The following is a 17,764-nucleotide window of genomic DNA, read 5'->3' as shown; positions in this document are numbered from 1 at the left end:
CCAGAGCTGGCTAAGGGGGTGAGCCCTGGCTGCTTAGACTGAGTGCTTTGCAGCTCGAGGGTCACGATTTGGATGTGCCCTGCAAGGTGCTCCTCAGGTGGGGTTGACTAGGCTGCAATGGTGATTAAGGTAGAGAGCGGACTAATCCATGCTCCTCTAACCTTTTAGGAGAAGACAACCCATAACAGCATTGAAAGGTCACGGACAGGCGGAGAATCCCCGAACCTCGTAATCCTAACCAGGTTCAAGCAGGATGCCTTGGAGGTGGAGAGGCGCTACACACCTCATTCAGCTGGTTGTAGAGAGGCCGTGGTGTCAGGCGAAGCCAAGGGTACAGTGCATAGAGTTGAGAGTTTTGGATGATGCACACATTCTTGTGTAGTCTCATCATTGATGGGAGCCTCAAAACTGGATTTCCCACTGATCATTGAAAGACGATGGCACCACGATGCAGATCTCCACTGTCTCACCAGGGTGCCTGGCATGCACAGTGACAGAGTGATGATGTAAACTAATGACATGTCGTTGTTCTCCCTTGGATTCACCAGCACTCAATCGCAGGACCCCGAAGAGCCACCCCTGATGCCAGAGGACCGCCAGGCTTCACATGCACCTGCATCACACCCACACTCTGAACCAGGCAGCAGCACAGCGACCAGCAGCTCAGTGGGTGTTAGATCTTCGGCTAGAATGTCGGAGCACAACAGTGAGGGCACCTTACACTCGCTTGAGGAGCAGGCGGAAGCACAGAGAGCCCAGGGTGCCAGCAGTCGGCATTGGAGGCAGATGCTGGATGTCTAGCGAGATGTGCGGGAGGATCTGGTGGAGATCCATGAGTGTATGCGTGCCATAGTCTCTGTTGTGGAGGAGTCATGGCCAAGTGCACTGCCTCCCCCTTTGAGAGAGCGGTGACTCTTAGGGAGAGGCAGCTCCAGGGACAGAATCAGGGGTTCCTGAGGTTGCGCTTGGACCTGCAAGCCCTCACACAAGCTCTGACCTCAGGTGGTCGGTGCTGGTGTGGAAGGTGGATGAGGCACCGAGTATCCCAGCTAGATACCTGTCCTGTGAATGACCACCCCACAAACGTGCCCCTCCGCATTCAGAGATCTATGGACACACACACCAAAGTCCCTTTGTTCCTCAGAACTTCCTAGTGTCATGCCATTCATTGAATACTTCCTTGTCAAATTACTCCTTCCAAAGTGTATCACCTCACACTTTTCAGGATTAAATTCCATCTGCCACTTATCTGCCCATTTGACCATCCCATATATGTCTTCGTGTAGCCCAAGACACTCAACCTCACTGTTAACCACCCGGCCAATTTTTGTATCATCCGCAAACTTACTAATCCTACCCGCCACATAGTCATCTATGTTGTTTATATAAATGATGAATAATAGGGGACCCAGCATAGATCCCTGTGGTACGCCAGTGGACACTGGCTTCCAGTCACTAAAGCAGCCTTCTGTTATCACCCTCTGTCTCCTACAACTAATCCAATTTTGAATCCACCTTATTAAATTACCCTGTATCCCATGTACATTTGCCTTCTTTATAAGTCTCCCATGCGGGACCTTGTCAAAGGCTTTGCTGAAATCCATATAAACTATATCAACTGCACTATTCTCATCTACACACCTGGTCACCTCCTCAAAAAATTCAATCAAATTTGTTAGGCATGACCTCCCTCTGACAAAGCCATGCTGACTATCCCTGATCAAACCTTGCCTCTCCAAGTGGAGATAGATTCTCTCCTTCAGAATTTTCTTCAATAGTTTCCCTTCCACTGACGTGAGACTCACTGGTTTGTAGTTCCCTGGCTTATTTCTACAACCCTTCTTAAATAGAGGAACCACATTAGCCATTCTCCAGTCCACTGGCACCTCCCCCATGGCCAGAGAGGAATTAAAAATTTGGGTCAGAGCCCCTGCGATCTCCTCCCTTGCCTCCCTCAGCAGTCTGGGACACAAATCATCCGGTCCTGGAGATTTGTCCATTTTTAAGCCTGCCAACACCTCGTCACTCCCAATATCAATTTGCTCAAGAACCTCGCAGTCCCTCTCCCCAAGTTCCATACCTTCATCCTCATTCTCTTGGTTGAAAACAGATGTGAATTATTCGTTAGTCCCTTGCCTGCACTGAAGCTTGCTCGTGTTATTCGGCCTTGTTCTAATAGTTTAAGTTAAATAGCCATATTAACTGTTTTGTATTTCTATTATGCAGTCCATAGTTCAGAGTTTGCTGAAATAGTGGCTGACATGCATTTATCCTGTGATGAATTTACATTATAACTTGCTGGAGAACTTATTAGAAGGTGACATAGTGGCGATTCAGAAATGGCACAGCCAATGATCAATGTAATAATCACTTATCCCTAATGGCTAAAAAGTTAAGAAAGTATGGCAATTTCCAGCTAGGATACAATTTTTTTTATTCATTCATGGGATGTGGGCTGTATTAAATAGATTATTCGGATGTTTACCCAAGGTTAAATGTTAATTGTTGAAGCAGAGTGATTAAAAAGTGGCTAGATGATGGAGCATCTGCTGTGAGCTGCAAGAATCTGTTCAGAAGGTGTAATCAAGAGGCAGCCAGAAGGTAACTGGAGACCTCATTTCAATTCCTCTGTTCCCAGATAAGATGAATACACCATTAAACTGAAACAACTATAGTTGTCTTTTAAAAAGTTATTATGAAAGGCCTGATATCTGCAAAGGGGAAAAGTTCTGCTTTGGGTTAACCAGGGACATCAAATACAGGACCCTTTCGATGAAGGGTCATTGTCCTGAAATGTTTGTTTCTCTCCATACATGCTGCCTGACCTACTGGGTATTTCCACCATTGTCTGTTTTAATTTCAAATTCCTAGCATCTGTAGTACTTTGCTTTTGTTTCAACCTGCTCTGCTATCTGAACATACATCTCAATGTGTCGATTCGATTAAATACAATTACCATTGGGCAGAATTTTTCTCTCGTTGGGCAGGTGCACACCTGACCCGAACGAGCGTAAAATGACACATGATGTCGGGCGAGCATCCCGATGCCATTGCGCACTTGCGCAATAATTTGGTCGATTTGCATGCACGGGAGTCAGCAGCGCGACCGGTGACGATTAAGCAGCCTATTAAGGCCCTTAATCAATGAACTGACTAGAATTTTTCGCTGCCGGTCCAACCGGTCGGTTGGTGGGCAGGCGAAAAGGCCAAGCGGCCTTAGCATTTTTGGTGAAACCTCATCCAAGGGCAGGATGAGGTTTCAACCAGTGACTAAAAATAAAGAAAACCTTTTAACACTCATATTTAACATGTCCCTGCTGATGTGACAGAGTCACATGATGGGACGTTTTCATTATTTTATTATCGTTATTTTTTATTTTAAAAATCTATTTTATTTTAAAAATTTAAAAATCATTGGCTGTTAATTGGCCAGCCAGCATGAAATCGCAGTCAGGGCCTGATCGTGGGCGGCAGTTGGCTTCCCGGCCACTCCCAGGCCCGCCTGACGACTGGAAAATCCTGGCCATTAAGCTTAATGCTTCCTAAGACAGTGACTTTACAGCTTGTTGTATTTCTTCAATTTTAGTTTTTTTTTATACATATCGTTATTGAAAACCACTCCATTGCAAAATGGCCTGAACTTTTCTGATTCAGCCCAAGTAGCAGTGCTGATTAAAGTAGTATTAATGCAGCAAATTAGGCATTGCTGTTCATTTCATAGCAGGACGGCAGAGCTATGATGATAGAATTCTCACTGTTTCAGTGAGGGCCAGAGCGCAGAGGGGCATAAGTAATGGCATCAGTTATCATTGCCACAAGTTCCTAGAAAATCCATGCTCTACTAACGTTGTACACTGTATATGCGCTGTTATTATGCTGCAAATTCTCCACAAATTCTGGCTCATTATGTTACCTGCTGAGAGCAAAGTCAGTCGATCACGTTATCCTTAATATCCAAAACGTCTTGTATCCAACCAACAACTTCATCATTCTTTCCTGTTCCTGTCCAATAAGCTAAGTGTCCTTACGTTTTTCTCAATAATTGTTTGAAAAATCCTGTGTCTTTAACTCTTTAGGTTGTTTGCATCTTGGGAATGATGCATTGGCTGTACGTGAAGTTTGAATGCAATTTAAGAAATTTAGTACAAATAATAAATACCTCAGACTGCTAAAAAAAAATACACACCAAGTCAATTAGGAATTTTCCCTTTCCACTTTGATTATAGGGTTTGTTTCTCAAAAATGCATTGCAAGTGTTATGCAGGTAGTTTACAGTGTTTCTCACTTTCAAATTCTCTCTAGAGGAAAATCAAACAAAATTGCCAATATTATTTAATTCAGAATTCTACAAAAGTATCACTTAATTCACACTTCAGTTTAAAAGATCAGATGACATTTTCAAGTCTCTGCCCCATTGCCCCAATTTTAACCATCAGATTGTTCGTAGGTTTAGGGAAATTCCCGCCTCCTACACTTACATTTGCAACGTCAGACTGCTGGCTGGCTCAGGTAAACTCCTGTCTCCTGAGGCCAACATATTTTGTTCTTTTCAGCTCAGGCAATACTAATACTAAGGTTAATCACATCAAGAACATTTGTTTTCAGTGAGTGAATGGAATGAATAAACTCAGCAGCAGCTGGGCATCATTTTTTAAAAACTACAGCAGTGCCTTTAGGCTTAATAGAGGGAAGTAAGTGTTGCAGAACTACTTTTATTTCCAAACCAATTTTTGTAAAGGAAATTACCCTTCCCCAAAATACTTAAGAGGTTATTTTAAAAAGTTTTAATTATATCTCAACCATAGATTTGATTTAATTACTCAAAGGTAGCCGTGACAGCAGCAAAATTGTTTTTTTGAAACACATTGAAAGAAGTTCGGGTAAGAGGATCACTTTCTAATATATCAGCAGTTGTTGATTGGGTAGCACTCCTGCCTTCAACTCAGAAGGTTCAAGGTCCACTTCAGGACGTGAGCACTAAAATCTAAGCTGATATGCCAGAACTGAGGGAGGTGCCATCCTTTGGATGAGACAATAAACCTTTGGTAATGGCTGGTTGATTATGTTGTTAAAGATACACAGGCGATGGGCACTGATTGATTAAGGACTGACGGCATGTATAAAGAGAGTCATCGTCTCATGGTGCAGGGCCGTCATTGTCCTGCTGCTCAAGAGGGTGGATCTCTGCCTATTTAAACTGGCATCCAGTCTCTCTCCTCAGTACGGATTATAAAATCTTTGTCACGGCCATGTCTTCTCGTCTGTGCACCGTGCTGGACCACATGACCACTCCAACCAGTCCTACATGGTTGGAGTGGTCATCTATGACAACATCCATCTAGTCTGGTACCTTCATTATTCCCAGAGGGCTGGTCTGCTGGCCGCTTTCTTGTCCCTTGATCTTGAAAAGGCAATTGACAGAGTGGATCACAAATATTTATTCAGGACTCTGTGAGCAGTGGGTTTGGGACTCATTTTGTCGCCCATATCCGACTTTTATATGCTACCGCAGAGTGTCTAATTAAGGTAAATGGCTTCTTGATGCCCCCCCCCTCCTTTGCTCTGGGGGAAGGAATGTGTCAGGGGTGCCCCATGTCTGGCCAGTTATATTCCATTTGCGTGGAGCCTTTCCTGCGCCTCTTGCGGAGGAGGTTGTCGGGATTTCGTGCCAACAAATCTACATCCTCCGCGAGGACCAACTGGGGAAAATGTTCCAGACTTTTGGGTGGTCAGTGGCGGATGGACTCCCTGCTGGAGGAGCTCCAACCTTTGCCCTGGAGCACCTGCCATCTCCATTCTTCAGGGGTCTATCTTAGCCCTGCTGAGGGATCCCAAACTGGCAACAGTCTGAGGCCAAAGTCACCACTAGGATGTTGGACAGGGCTGCTCCGAGTGCTATCCTACAGGCTGGTCATAAACCAACTGATACCTGCAATGCTTTGGTATCGGTTGGCCACTATGATCCCTCCCCTGGAGTTTGTTACTAAGGGGAGGATTTCCTCTCCCTCTCGGGAGAGGGCGGGCGTGTAACCAATTGCCGCCCGTGATCAGCTGCATGATCTATGCCTTGTTTTGTACTTCACCACCTGGCTTGGATCTGTTTAATACTCTCTCAGGTCATAGAGTCATAGAGTCGGCCCATTGAGTCTGTGCCAATCAAACAAGTACCTAACTATTCCAGTCCCATTTTCCAGCACTAGGCCCATAGCCTTGTGTGCCATGGCATCGCAAGTACACATCCAAATACTTTTTTAAACGTTATGAGGGTTTCTGCATCTACCACCCTCTTAGGCAGTGAGTTCCAGATTCCCAACACCCTGATTCCTCACATCCCCTCTAAACCTCCTGCCCCTTACCTTAAATCTATGCCTGCTGGTTATTGATCCCTTCACCAAGGGGAAAAGTTCCTTCCCATCTACCCTATCTATGCCTCTCATAATTTTATACACCTCAATCATGTCCCCCATCAATCTCCTCTGCTCAGGGAAAGTAATCCCAGTCTATCCAATCTCTCCTCATAACTAAAACTCTCCAGCCCAGGCAACATCCTGGTAAATCTCCTCTGCACACTCTCTAGTGCAATCACATCCTTCTTATTATGCAGATTCCAGAACTGCACGCAATACTCTAGCTGTGGCCTAACCAGCGTTTTATACACTTCCAGCATAACCTCCCTGCTCTTATATTCTATGCCTCAGCTAATAAAGGCAAGTATCCCTTGGCAAGTGGAAGTAAAAGATCCCTTGGCACTATTCCAAAGAAGAGCCCTGGTGTCCAGGCTGATATTTATCCCTCAATCAACATCACAAAAACAAATTACCTGGTCATTATCACCTTGTTGTTTGTGGGAGCTTACTGGACGCAATCTGGCTGCCATGTTTCCTACATCACAACAGTGTACACTTCAAAAGTGACTACACTTCATTGCCTGTAAAGCGCTTTGAGATGTCGTCAGGTTCCCAAAAAGAAAAAAAAATGTTTGGACCATTACTCTTATTTCCCAGGTTTTACTGGTGTTCCATTTTAAGGTATACAAGACCAGTTCGGACCAGTATTCTTATTTCCCAGTTTTTACTGTTTTTCATTCTGGGTTGTGAAAGGTGCTTTAAAATGCAAGCCTTTATATAAAGGAGGTGAAGTACTTTGAACGAAACAAATTCCTAGAATTTTTTCCCAAATTTAAGGAGATCAGTGGAACCAGTCTATGCCATCTGATTACAGAATACAAGTCTGGTAGAGACATTTACACTTATGATGGTTAATATTACCTGTAATTGGTCAGCAGGATTGATGCGTATAATTTAAAGATACTCACTGAAAAGAAACAATAGTTTCTGTAAACAAATGTTTAAACAAGTCAATCATAAATGTCCCCATTAAGAGGCTTCTAATGAAAACCTGGTTTCTTCTGAAGAACATTTTTTATATTTGTTCATGGGATCTGGGTGTCACTGGCTAGGCCAGCATTTATTGCCTATCCCTAATTGCACTCGAGAAGGTGGCGGTGAGCTGCCTTCTTGTACTGCTGCAGTCCATGTGTTGTAGGATCACCCAGAGCATTGTTAGGAAGAGAGTTCCAGGATACTGACCCAGCAACAGTGAAGGAATGGAAATATAGTTCCAAGTCAGGATGGTGCTTGGCTTGGAGGGAACTTGCAGGTAGTATTGTTCCCATGTGTCTGCTGCCCTTGTCCTTTTAGGTAATAGAGGTTGCAGGTTTGGGAGGTGCTGTCGAAGGAGCCTTGGTGAGTTGCTGTAGGACATCTTGTGGACAGTTCACATTCTTGCCACTATGCATCAGTGATGGAGGGAGTGAATGTTTACTGTGGAGAATGGGGGGCCAATCAAGCAGGCTGCCTTGACCACACTCCTGACTTGTGCCTTGTAGATGGTAGACAGGCCTCGGGGAGTCAGGAGGTGAGTTCCTGAACAAAATTCCCAGCCTCTGACCTGCTCTTCCAGCCACAGTATTTTATATGGCTGGTGCATTGGTTTCTGATCAATGGTAACCCCCAGGATGAATAATGGGGGATTCAGCAATGGGATAATGCCACTGAAAGTCAAGGAGAGATGGGTAGATTCTCTCTTGTTGGAAATGGTCATTGCCTGGCACTTATGTAGCATGAATGTTACTTGCCACTTATCAGCCCAAGCTGCATTTGGAATTCCTCTCTTCGGTCAAACTGTTTTAGAGCTGAGTCATTGATCTTCTTCCTCTTGGGCTTTTGGGCGTTGGGATGTCTTGGTGCTAGTTAAATGTTCATCAACCACCAAAAAATCCAATGATCTGACCAGCGGGCATCAGTCCCCAAAACAGATCGAGTGATACAGACATCACTTGGGTATTTGACCTGAACAATGAGATAATCCAGAAAGTGCCAATGCTTTGAACTAGGAAGCCTCTATGCGGTTTTGTATTTGTTCTCCAGGTGGAAGAGGATGTTTGTTATAATGAGGTCACGCTAAGCACAATTTGTCAGCCATGTGCATTGATTTTTCCCACCCCGTTTTTACCCAGTGGCTCTGCCTGAGATGACTCCCAAGTTGCTGGTGCACAAAAGCAGGTCTCAGTCTTTTCTCAATGCCACTCCCAGCCCCTGTGGCTGAGTTTGCAATCATATGGTTGGGAGCACTTGCAAAAAGTGGGAAGTGGGCAAAAGTTAGAAATGGTGCTTGCAGGGAGGGGCAAGGAGATAAGTCAGGAGTTCAACATGTGCACCACCATTAATTTTTTCAAAGCTCATTGGATCATGCTAAAGATTGGTGAGCAGCGTCTCCTATTTGAAAGTGGCCCTGAAACTCAGGAGGGTGCTCACAGCCACTCAGAGAGCAGAGAAACCATCACAGTAACAATGAGACATAAAAAAGCAACTGTACAATTCCCACAGAATTTCAGAGCTGGTGGCTTGTTTGAAAATACATTTTGGCTTATATTTTATAAGCAGCAGTGGAACAAGGGTGCTCACCACTGATCTGAAAGCAAGTGGCCCACAACTGATCTGTGTGATGTGGATTTCCCTTTCCGGATAACAGTCAAGGCAATTTCTTGGCAGTAGCGATGTCAGCAAGCAGGTAGGCAGTCATTCATAATCACAGCAAACCAGGAAGTTAAAAGCACTTAATATTCTTCATTTTAATTTAAATTTTCCAAGACAAAATAAATGATTACATTAAGCTAGAATAAAGATTTTTAAAAATTTAAAAGTTAGTTTAAAAATGTGCACTTTTTTTGTTATCATTATGAAGAAATTTGTCATATATAAAACTAGCGTTTCAGGGGCAGCAAAGGTGCTTAATAGTAATTATGAAATTAATGCACTTTCACTTTTTCCAAGGATTTTTTACAGTAAGACTAACAGTGTTAGAGTGAAATTTTTTTTCAATTCATTTGATTTCCCATGGATTGCAGTCTGGAGTATGGGCACCTAAACAGCACACCCCTTAGAAAAATGTGGAATCACTGACAGCAAATTCTGGATTTCCACATTATGATGCACATGTATGGACAACAGAAGTTGCTGTCCATTTCAGTGAAGTAATGATGGTGAATACTGACAGTTTGACTAACATTACCACTGCAAAGTCCAGGCCATTATCTAGTGGCTTGTGCCCTCTTGTAATAAATAACCTGATTAGCACAAGTGAAGCACTTTAGATCACGTCACCTCACATGTAGTGGGCATTTTCTGATGGTTGTATTCAAGTTCATGCTGCAGCTTCTTCCAAAGCTCACAGCAATGCCTGTAGGTATATCTCCTCAGACATGTAAATATAAATAATTGAAATTTTTCACAATGTTGTGATGAGATCAGTGGGCAAAGCTTCTATTTTTTGAGACAGATCCTAATTAAAAATGGAAACTGAGAAAGCAAACTGACCTCCCCTGCGAAGGAGACAGAGACTGGAAACCAAACTTCTGGTTGAAACTATATGAAAGGAAACAGAACCATCAGAGGTCAGTAGAAGTTGATGAGTCCACTGGTATGGTACAGGTTGGCTGGAGAAGACAGAGGCTAGATCCAAAAGCTGAGAATAAGCAAATAACTAGTTGCTGCAGCTGTTGCTGGGTCGACACCATCCAGACCAGGTTGAAGAGATTCTGTAGATGTGTGCCATTTTTGGTGAAGACCATGCCCATGGAACTCAGATGGTTTGTGTGCTGCTGTCAGCTGGGAATCAGACTAGTCTTGGAAGAAGAGGAGCTGAAATTCTTCATGAGGAAGACATAGTTTTGCAGGCCTTTGTGACTGAGATTGATGACATATAGGCTGAGTAGACAGCCAAGCCAATTCATAAGATCTGTCTTAGTTCTACTTGCCATTTAATGTGTAATCTATAGTTTATAATCGACCACAATTTGTCTGTTAATTCATATTTAAAACCAGTATTAGCATAAGTTAGAGTATTGGAAATTACTTAAGAAAGTATTTAGTGTTTGTCTTGTTTGACTCTTGTATAGTAAAACTTCTTCTGTTTTAAACAGTGGAATCTTGTGGCTTCATTCTTTCAGTAGATAACTCGAATTTTGGATTTTGTTTTTCTTGCAATCAGAACAATGTTTACATTAACGTTGCTGTCAAGGTCAAATCCATTATGGGTTTATGTAGAGGGTGAAGTTCACATAATCCAAGAAGTATCATACTTAGGATGTACAAATCATGCAATATCAAGTACAGCATCCTACTGTTCATACTTTATTATCCTTATTATTAACCTTATATATATTTTAACTGTTTTTCAAGCAACATTCAGAAAATACTGAAATAAATCAAATGAGGCTTCCCACCTACTTTAAGGATTATATGAGGCAGGATTAAGTCAGATAGATTTTAAGTCAGTGTAGTAATGAATGATTTTAGTGAGTAGTATATTTTATTAGTCTACCATAATTCAATCTATATTAGAAATTCAAATCTTTCAGAAAAAAATTCTTTCATAGAAAAACTGTTATGCAGTTTAAGTGGTTTTAGAGGGTGTACTTACATTGCAAAGCTGTCTTCAAAAAAACACCTGTTCCTTAGCAGCCCAGCCCACAGCTGCACTCCAACAATTCCAAATATAAAGAAGACAAAAAAACAAAGAAGAAGGACATTGCCTAACATAGGCAAAGTATCTAGTAGTAAAGTCACTAGTATTCTCATACCTGAAAAATACAGAAATGCAAATGCACAATTAGTGAATAGTCTAACTTTCCTTTCAATTAAAATAACTTTAATGACAAACTCAAGCAATTTTTGTATACCTGCGGTTTGGTAGAAAATGTTTAATTAAAATTTGTTTTATGAAAAGTACCGAAATGCAATGATAGATATTTCTATAATGTTCAATCTACAACAATATGATTGCCATTTAAAGGGGCAATGACATATTACACAAATATTTGTCCATGACAATCAATTCAAAGTGATCAGGGATTTACAGTTGGCAAAGTTGTCATATGAACGCTCGAAACATATACGACTCTTATTTTAGCAACATCATAGATCCATTCATTTTATTTCAAAAAAGCTTTTAATAAAATAAAAGAGGAAGGAATGTCATATGTAATCATTAAGTGACGGCATAATAATGTGCGCAGAAATCTTCTAGCCTATAATTGCGTTGCCTCACAAAACTTTGTGTGAAATTATGAACATTTTCAAAATACGAGTTCAGAAAAGGCTTTAGCGTCTGCTGCAGTGTGAATCTATTCCCAGACATGGAGATATTTCAGTGCAAATTATTCCAAGAATGCGACCTACTTGAAAAATGTCCTTTATGACAACACTAGCCCTATAACTCATTAACACTGTTTCATTAAAACTAACGTAGTCCCCCTTCAACTCTGTAGCTATTTGTTTTCAAGGTTGCTATGCTCCATTGAACTCACATGTTTTCCTCATTTAATAAATATACTTAATACCAATCAGTCTGATGCATTCCCCTTACTGTCCATGTGAATATTTGCACTTTGCCTTTTCCTACTACAACAGAGAAAATTTGAGATTGGCACTACTAATATGTGGATTGCACACAGTTGTTTTTAATAGCTGTCCAATGGTTAGCTACACAAATGTGAATTCAACTTGTTCAAACGTCTTGTTTTCTTAGTTTGTGACAGCTACTCAGAACCACTAACCAAAGAAGAACTTTTGCACTTCCAGGCTTTTATTGGTAATGGTTCCTCGTTGTGACAAATAAGAATCTACAGGCTAGATGTAGAATTCCCTTAAAGAGGGTGCAATTTCAGGCCTAAATGATCAAAGCATCCTTTAATATATAGGTAATGTGAATTACTCAATGCTTGCTCATAGATGTGATGCGAGTTGTGAGAATAAAATCTAAACCATTGAGTAATAAATTAATTAGGTAGGAGCTAGGTTGGCTTACAAATTAAATGGCAATGAATTAAAATCAGAAAATTTTGTTTTCACACAATGCAATACACAAAGAGAACCAAAATACTGGGGACAATTTTCTGTATGTTGGGTGGGCTGGTCGGGAGCAGGCGCGGGCGGGTGTGGAGCCAATCACCACCTGCGATCGGCTGCGAGCCGCCATTTTATGTGGGCTTGCAAAATAAACCCCCCCCCCCCAACAGGACGGATGGCTGGCAGCGCTCAACACTATCTGTGCAGGCGGGGGGGGAGGGAGAGTTGGGGCCTGCGCTCTTTCACGCATGCGCACAAAAGAGCACAGAAACCTCCCTGCCGCCTCAGGGAGATTAAGGGCAATATTTTCCCCTCATCGGGTGGGAAAGCCTCCAATGGGGGTGCGCTGCCACTTTATGTGGGCGGGCCAATTAATGCCCGCCTAATGTGATGTCCGCCGGGAAGCGCTATGTGCTCCCTGTGCAGGCAGGGAGGGGATTCCCTCAGCCGGGAGTGCACTCTACAGATCTCCCTGAGGCAGAGTGCTGCCTCAGGGAGATCGGCTCTGATTCCAAAGCTGACATAAAAGGAAATAAAAAAAATTCCCTGCCATGTCCCCTCATGTGACACTGTCACATGAGTTGGGACATGTCCATAACTTTTATTCAAACGTTTGATAAAAATTTAAAAACCCTCATGAAATCTCATCCCGCCCGTGGGTGAAGTCTCATGCTTTTACTGAGGCCTGCCTGGGCTCCCGGCCTGCCCGCCAACTTTAACGTTGGATGGGCAGGTCCATCAATCAGGTTAATTAGGTTTTTTAATGGCCTTAATAGGCCGTTGACAGTTTGGCAGGCACGTAGCCAATTCAGCTGTGCACCCACTGAACTGAAAATCTAAATGACACAGGGTGACATCGCAACGCACGCCCAACGTATCCCCTCGTCATTTTACGCATCGGAAAATCCTGCCCCAAGTTCATATTGAAATTTTGAAATAAAGAAAGATACAAATTATTTAGACATGTCCTGTCATGTGACAGTGTTACATGAGCTGAGACTTGTTTATGAATTGTGCAAAAATTATTTACTTATTTAATAAAACCTTCAGTAAACCTCATCCCGCCTGTGGATGAGGTTTCCTGAAACACACGAAGGCCACTTGGGCTCTTCGCCTGCCTGTCAACCTTAAGGTTGGATGGGCAGTGTTGTTAAGTACTTTAATATGATCATATGGCACATCTGTCATTATCTCCAGACAGATAGATGCAGGCAGAATAAAACTAAATTTCACTAAGGGACTAACAAGTGAAAAAAAATTCTATTTCTACAAATGTCCAGGTTGGATTTAAATGCGATTCTCAGAATTGAAAGGAACGCCTTGCTGCATCACTTTATAATCTCAAATACCTCAAGGATGTAAAAGCAAATGTGTATTTGAACATTTTGAACAAGAACCTGAAAAGACAAGGAATAAGAGATGCGGTCTGTCCGCAAGAATGACCCAAACCTCCCTGTCGCTTGCCATTTTAACACTCCATCCTGCTCTCTTGCCCACATGTCTGTCCTTGGCTTGCTGCATTATTCCAGTGAAGCCCAACGCAAACTGAAGGAATAGCACCTCATCTTCCGACTAGGCACTTGACAGCCTTCCGGACTGAATATTGAATTCAACAACTTTAGATCTTGAACTCCCTCCTCCATCCCCACCCCCTTTCTGTTGCTTCCCCTTTCCTTTTGTTTTTTCCAATAATTTATATAGATTTTTCTTTTCCCAGCTATTTCCATTATTTTAAAATATTTTATGCCCCCACCCCCACTAGAGCTGTACCTTGAGTGCCGTACCATCCATTCTTAGTTAGCACATTCGTTTAGATAATATCACCAACTTCAACACCTCTGTGATCTTTTGTTCTTTTGTCTGTGACATCTTTTGATTATCTGCTCCTATCACTGCTTGCTTGTCCCTACAACCACACCACCCCACCCCACTAATTTCCCCCCACCCAACCCCCCCCACACCTTAAACCAGCTTATATTTCATCCCTCTCCTTGGATTCACCCAGTTCTGTTGAAGGGTCATGAGGACTTGAAACGTCAACTCTTTTCTTCTCCGCCGATGCTGCCAGACCTGCTGAGTTTTTCCAGGTAATTCTGTTTTTGTGTTGAATAAGAGATGCTGTCTGCTTAAAGTCAAAACATAACAGAAGCAAACAAAATGTTCTAAACCTGTCCATTTATAAAGGATTTATTTCAATATCCGAAACCCATGAACCAAAATGGTAACAGTATTACTCTTATTTGCTGACCTGATGTTTACACAAGGAAAAAGTTGGCAGACTTAATCTTATTCAGTAAAAATTCATACTTGAGTAACTAGGAAAAAAGGGCCTTAAGATCATGCTATACGAGTCTGAGTAAGAGTACAAAAGCCATTCGGTTTACGATAGAATAAATCATCCTTTTAGACCAGTCTGCTATAAAGCTAGCCTTGGCACTTTTTGTCAAGAAATACTGATACAATATTGTAACTTCTTCATTTAAAAGGAGCTGACAATTTTTATGGAGGCAGATGAATTGCATAGTTGCAGTCGAGATTCTTCAAAGAACAGCAACTCTCTGCTGTTACAAGGAAAATAGCACTAAACAGTACAAGATATATATTCAATCCACAGCCTGAAAATCCCAGCGTCAGTGCTGGAAAATGTCAACCCACAACCACTGTGACTGATAAAGTTTAAACTCAGAGAAAAATGGTGGTTTTGACATGTAGTAGCACCAGACCCTTGAAATGCCAGTGGCAGCTGACCTGTGGGTGCTGGTGTGTGATTGGGGACAGGTGATACCAGCACTCAACCTAAAGATTTGTGGATGCCCCCAGGGATTCTTTACAAAATCTCCTTTCCTCATAAAATGCTAGCCCCTCGCACACCCCCCACATCCCCAACCCCATCCTTAGCCCTTTCTGCCAGGTGCTCTGAAATTAGTAAAATTTGGTACATTTAAGAAAATAACATTTTATTGTGATTTGTAGAAACAGTTATGCACATCAATTAAAAGGACTGATGCATACACAACTGAAACAACTTTGCAAGCTTATACATTTTTAATGGCCTTAATTGGCCGTTGACATTTCGGTGGTCATGCAGCCAACTCTGGTGCACGCCCGCCGAACAAAATATCGTGATGACGTTGGGATGCACACCCAACATCATCACACGTCACTTTACACGTCGGCATGTCAGGCCTGCCCCCGTACGTCAACCAGAAGATTTAGCGCATGTATACAGTAAAGGGTACAGGTAAGGAACTATCTCCATATCTAGATCTTAACACATCTCTGGCCAACACCACACTGACCCTAAGTCTGGGTCATGTGCCTTCTTGCACCAGGCGGTACTGTACTCAGAGACCCACATTAATCCTGTATATACCAGACCCTTATACTACATTATCAATGGCCTAAGTGTTTTTTATAAGATAAGATTAAAAGCAACCCCCAATTTTGAAATAGAAATCTAAGGACAGCCACATTCATCTGTATTGTTTAGCTATAAAGGACTGAATGCCTAATTTCAACTCCTGGCGAGTTTTGGATAAGAGAGTAGTGCTATGAAGAGATATTAATGCCTACAATGTTATTGGAAATTATTTGAGTTTAGTGGTGTCTGTGTCTATGTGTGTGTATATATGTGTGTGTGTCTTAATTGGATTAAAGCCCGCTGGTCTAGAAGCTTTGATGTATAGAAAGAAGTAGGTTTGAAACATAGGTGTCATGGGGGCAATTTGCATTTTTAAATAAACCATTCAAAAGAATGGGCAAAATTTTGCACCTTGCTAGAAGGCGCCAAGCAATGTGTTTATTCCTTTTCAGCTTATTAATAAAATTGGTGGAATGAAAGGGTGTTATTGTTATAAGAGGTAAGGTTAAAAGCCTAGTGATACAATGGAAAATTTACATTCAAAGAGAAAAATATGTATAAAGGAGAAAGAAGATTGTGGCTAAGGCAGAGGCATCTTAAGATCCTACAAGTGTGAGAAGCCTCAAGCTGCTGTCCGTAAGGACCCAGAGCTGAAAGAAACTCATCTTGAATTTGACTGTCCAGGGTGTGCTCTGCCAGATGTCTGTTTAAATTTATCAGATTTACTGTTGCCTTACTGGGTGTCTAGCTGAGAGTCAGATTAATTAAGGGATTTTTGTAGTTACTACAGTAGTAATTTTGTAGACATGTGTGCTTATGTGCTTACAATTTTTCTTGTATTAATAAATGTTTAATTTAGTTTTATAAAAAACCTCTTGTGATTCGGTGGTCTTATTACTAATGAAGTCAAAGCCTGCATCTCAAAACATACAAATTGCAAAAATGGGTTATGACAGTTGTTTCAAGTTTCTCTCTGGGATTTGAACAGTTCAGCCTTTACCATTGCCTGTGTCATAATAATTGGGGGTTCTTTGTGGCATATATTTGTAATTCCTTGAATTTTTTTGGAATTAGTAAATCTTAAGGCTACGAGTACAAGAAACAATTTGGATTCAAAGGAGTAGGTTTGAGGTATTTTTGAAGTGGTGAGACTGCAAGATGGCTTTGGTAATTGCTAAGACTTGTCTGGGAGTAGAAGCTATAACTCTGGTTTAGTTACAAAAAGAATAAAAGAATAAGTTGACAGAGTTGGTGGATAAATTATGATTGGGGTTACCTGCGGGAGTTAGAAAATCAGACATAGTTGAAGTGATAGCACAGCATTTGTAATTGGAAGGAATACTTGACAGACAGCGTTCTCCAAGGGGTGGATCATCAGAATGAGCTCAAATTCAGTTGCAACTGAAAACGATTGACTTGGAAGAAAAGGACAGAGATAGGACATTCCAAAGGGAACAGGTAGAAAGGCAGGAGAGAGAAAGAAAATAGGAAAGGGGGTTAGAAATTGTGAAGATAGAGAAAGAGATAAGAGAAAAAGAGAGAATTCCAACTGAAAATGTTGGCAGTTAAAGAGAGAGACACCAAGAGGTGAGGAAGGACTTATCACCTGAGTAGAACCCAATGGGGAGATCTTTAAATTTGTACAAGCTCTTCCAAAGATTGAGGAAATGGATATTGAAGCATTCTTTATTTCATTTTAGAAGATAGATAAACAGATGAAATGGCCACAGGAGAACTGGACCTTATTGCTACAATCCAGGTTGGTGGGTAGAGCGCATGAGGTATATGCTTCACTATCAGAAGAAATGTCAATTAATTATGATATAGTGAAAAAGGCTATTTTGAGTGCATATGAGTTGGTTCCTGAAGCATATACACAGAAATTTAGGAATATGAGAAAACAGCCTGGGCAAACTTATATTAAGTTTGAGAGAGTAAAACAAACTAATTTTGACTGGTGGATGCAGTCATTAAAAATAGAGACAACACATGC

General features: G+C 41.7%; 1 protein-coding gene across 1 annotated transcript in view; it reads right to left on the bottom strand.

Moving 5' to 3' along the window:
- The window catches only part of LOC121287977 (voltage-dependent T-type calcium channel subunit alpha-1H-like), a 617,188-nt gene that overhangs the window by 270,257 nt on the left and 329,167 nt on the right, over positions 1-17,764 (bottom strand). The window contains exon 5 of the mRNA XM_041206154.1: positions 10,984-11,143. Within this exon, the coding sequence (XP_041062088.1) occupies positions 10,984-11,143 (160 nt within the window). The remainder of the gene's footprint in view (positions 1-10,983; positions 11,144-17,764) is intronic.

This window comes from Carcharodon carcharias, chromosome 15 (assembly GCF_017639515.1).
Source record: "Carcharodon carcharias isolate sCarCar2 chromosome 15, sCarCar2.pri, whole genome shotgun sequence".
Lineage (NCBI taxonomy): Eukaryota > Metazoa > Chordata > Chondrichthyes > Lamniformes > Lamnidae > Carcharodon > Carcharodon carcharias.
Note: the sequence above shows the minus strand (reverse complement) of the source record. Positions and strands in the feature narration are given on the sequence as shown.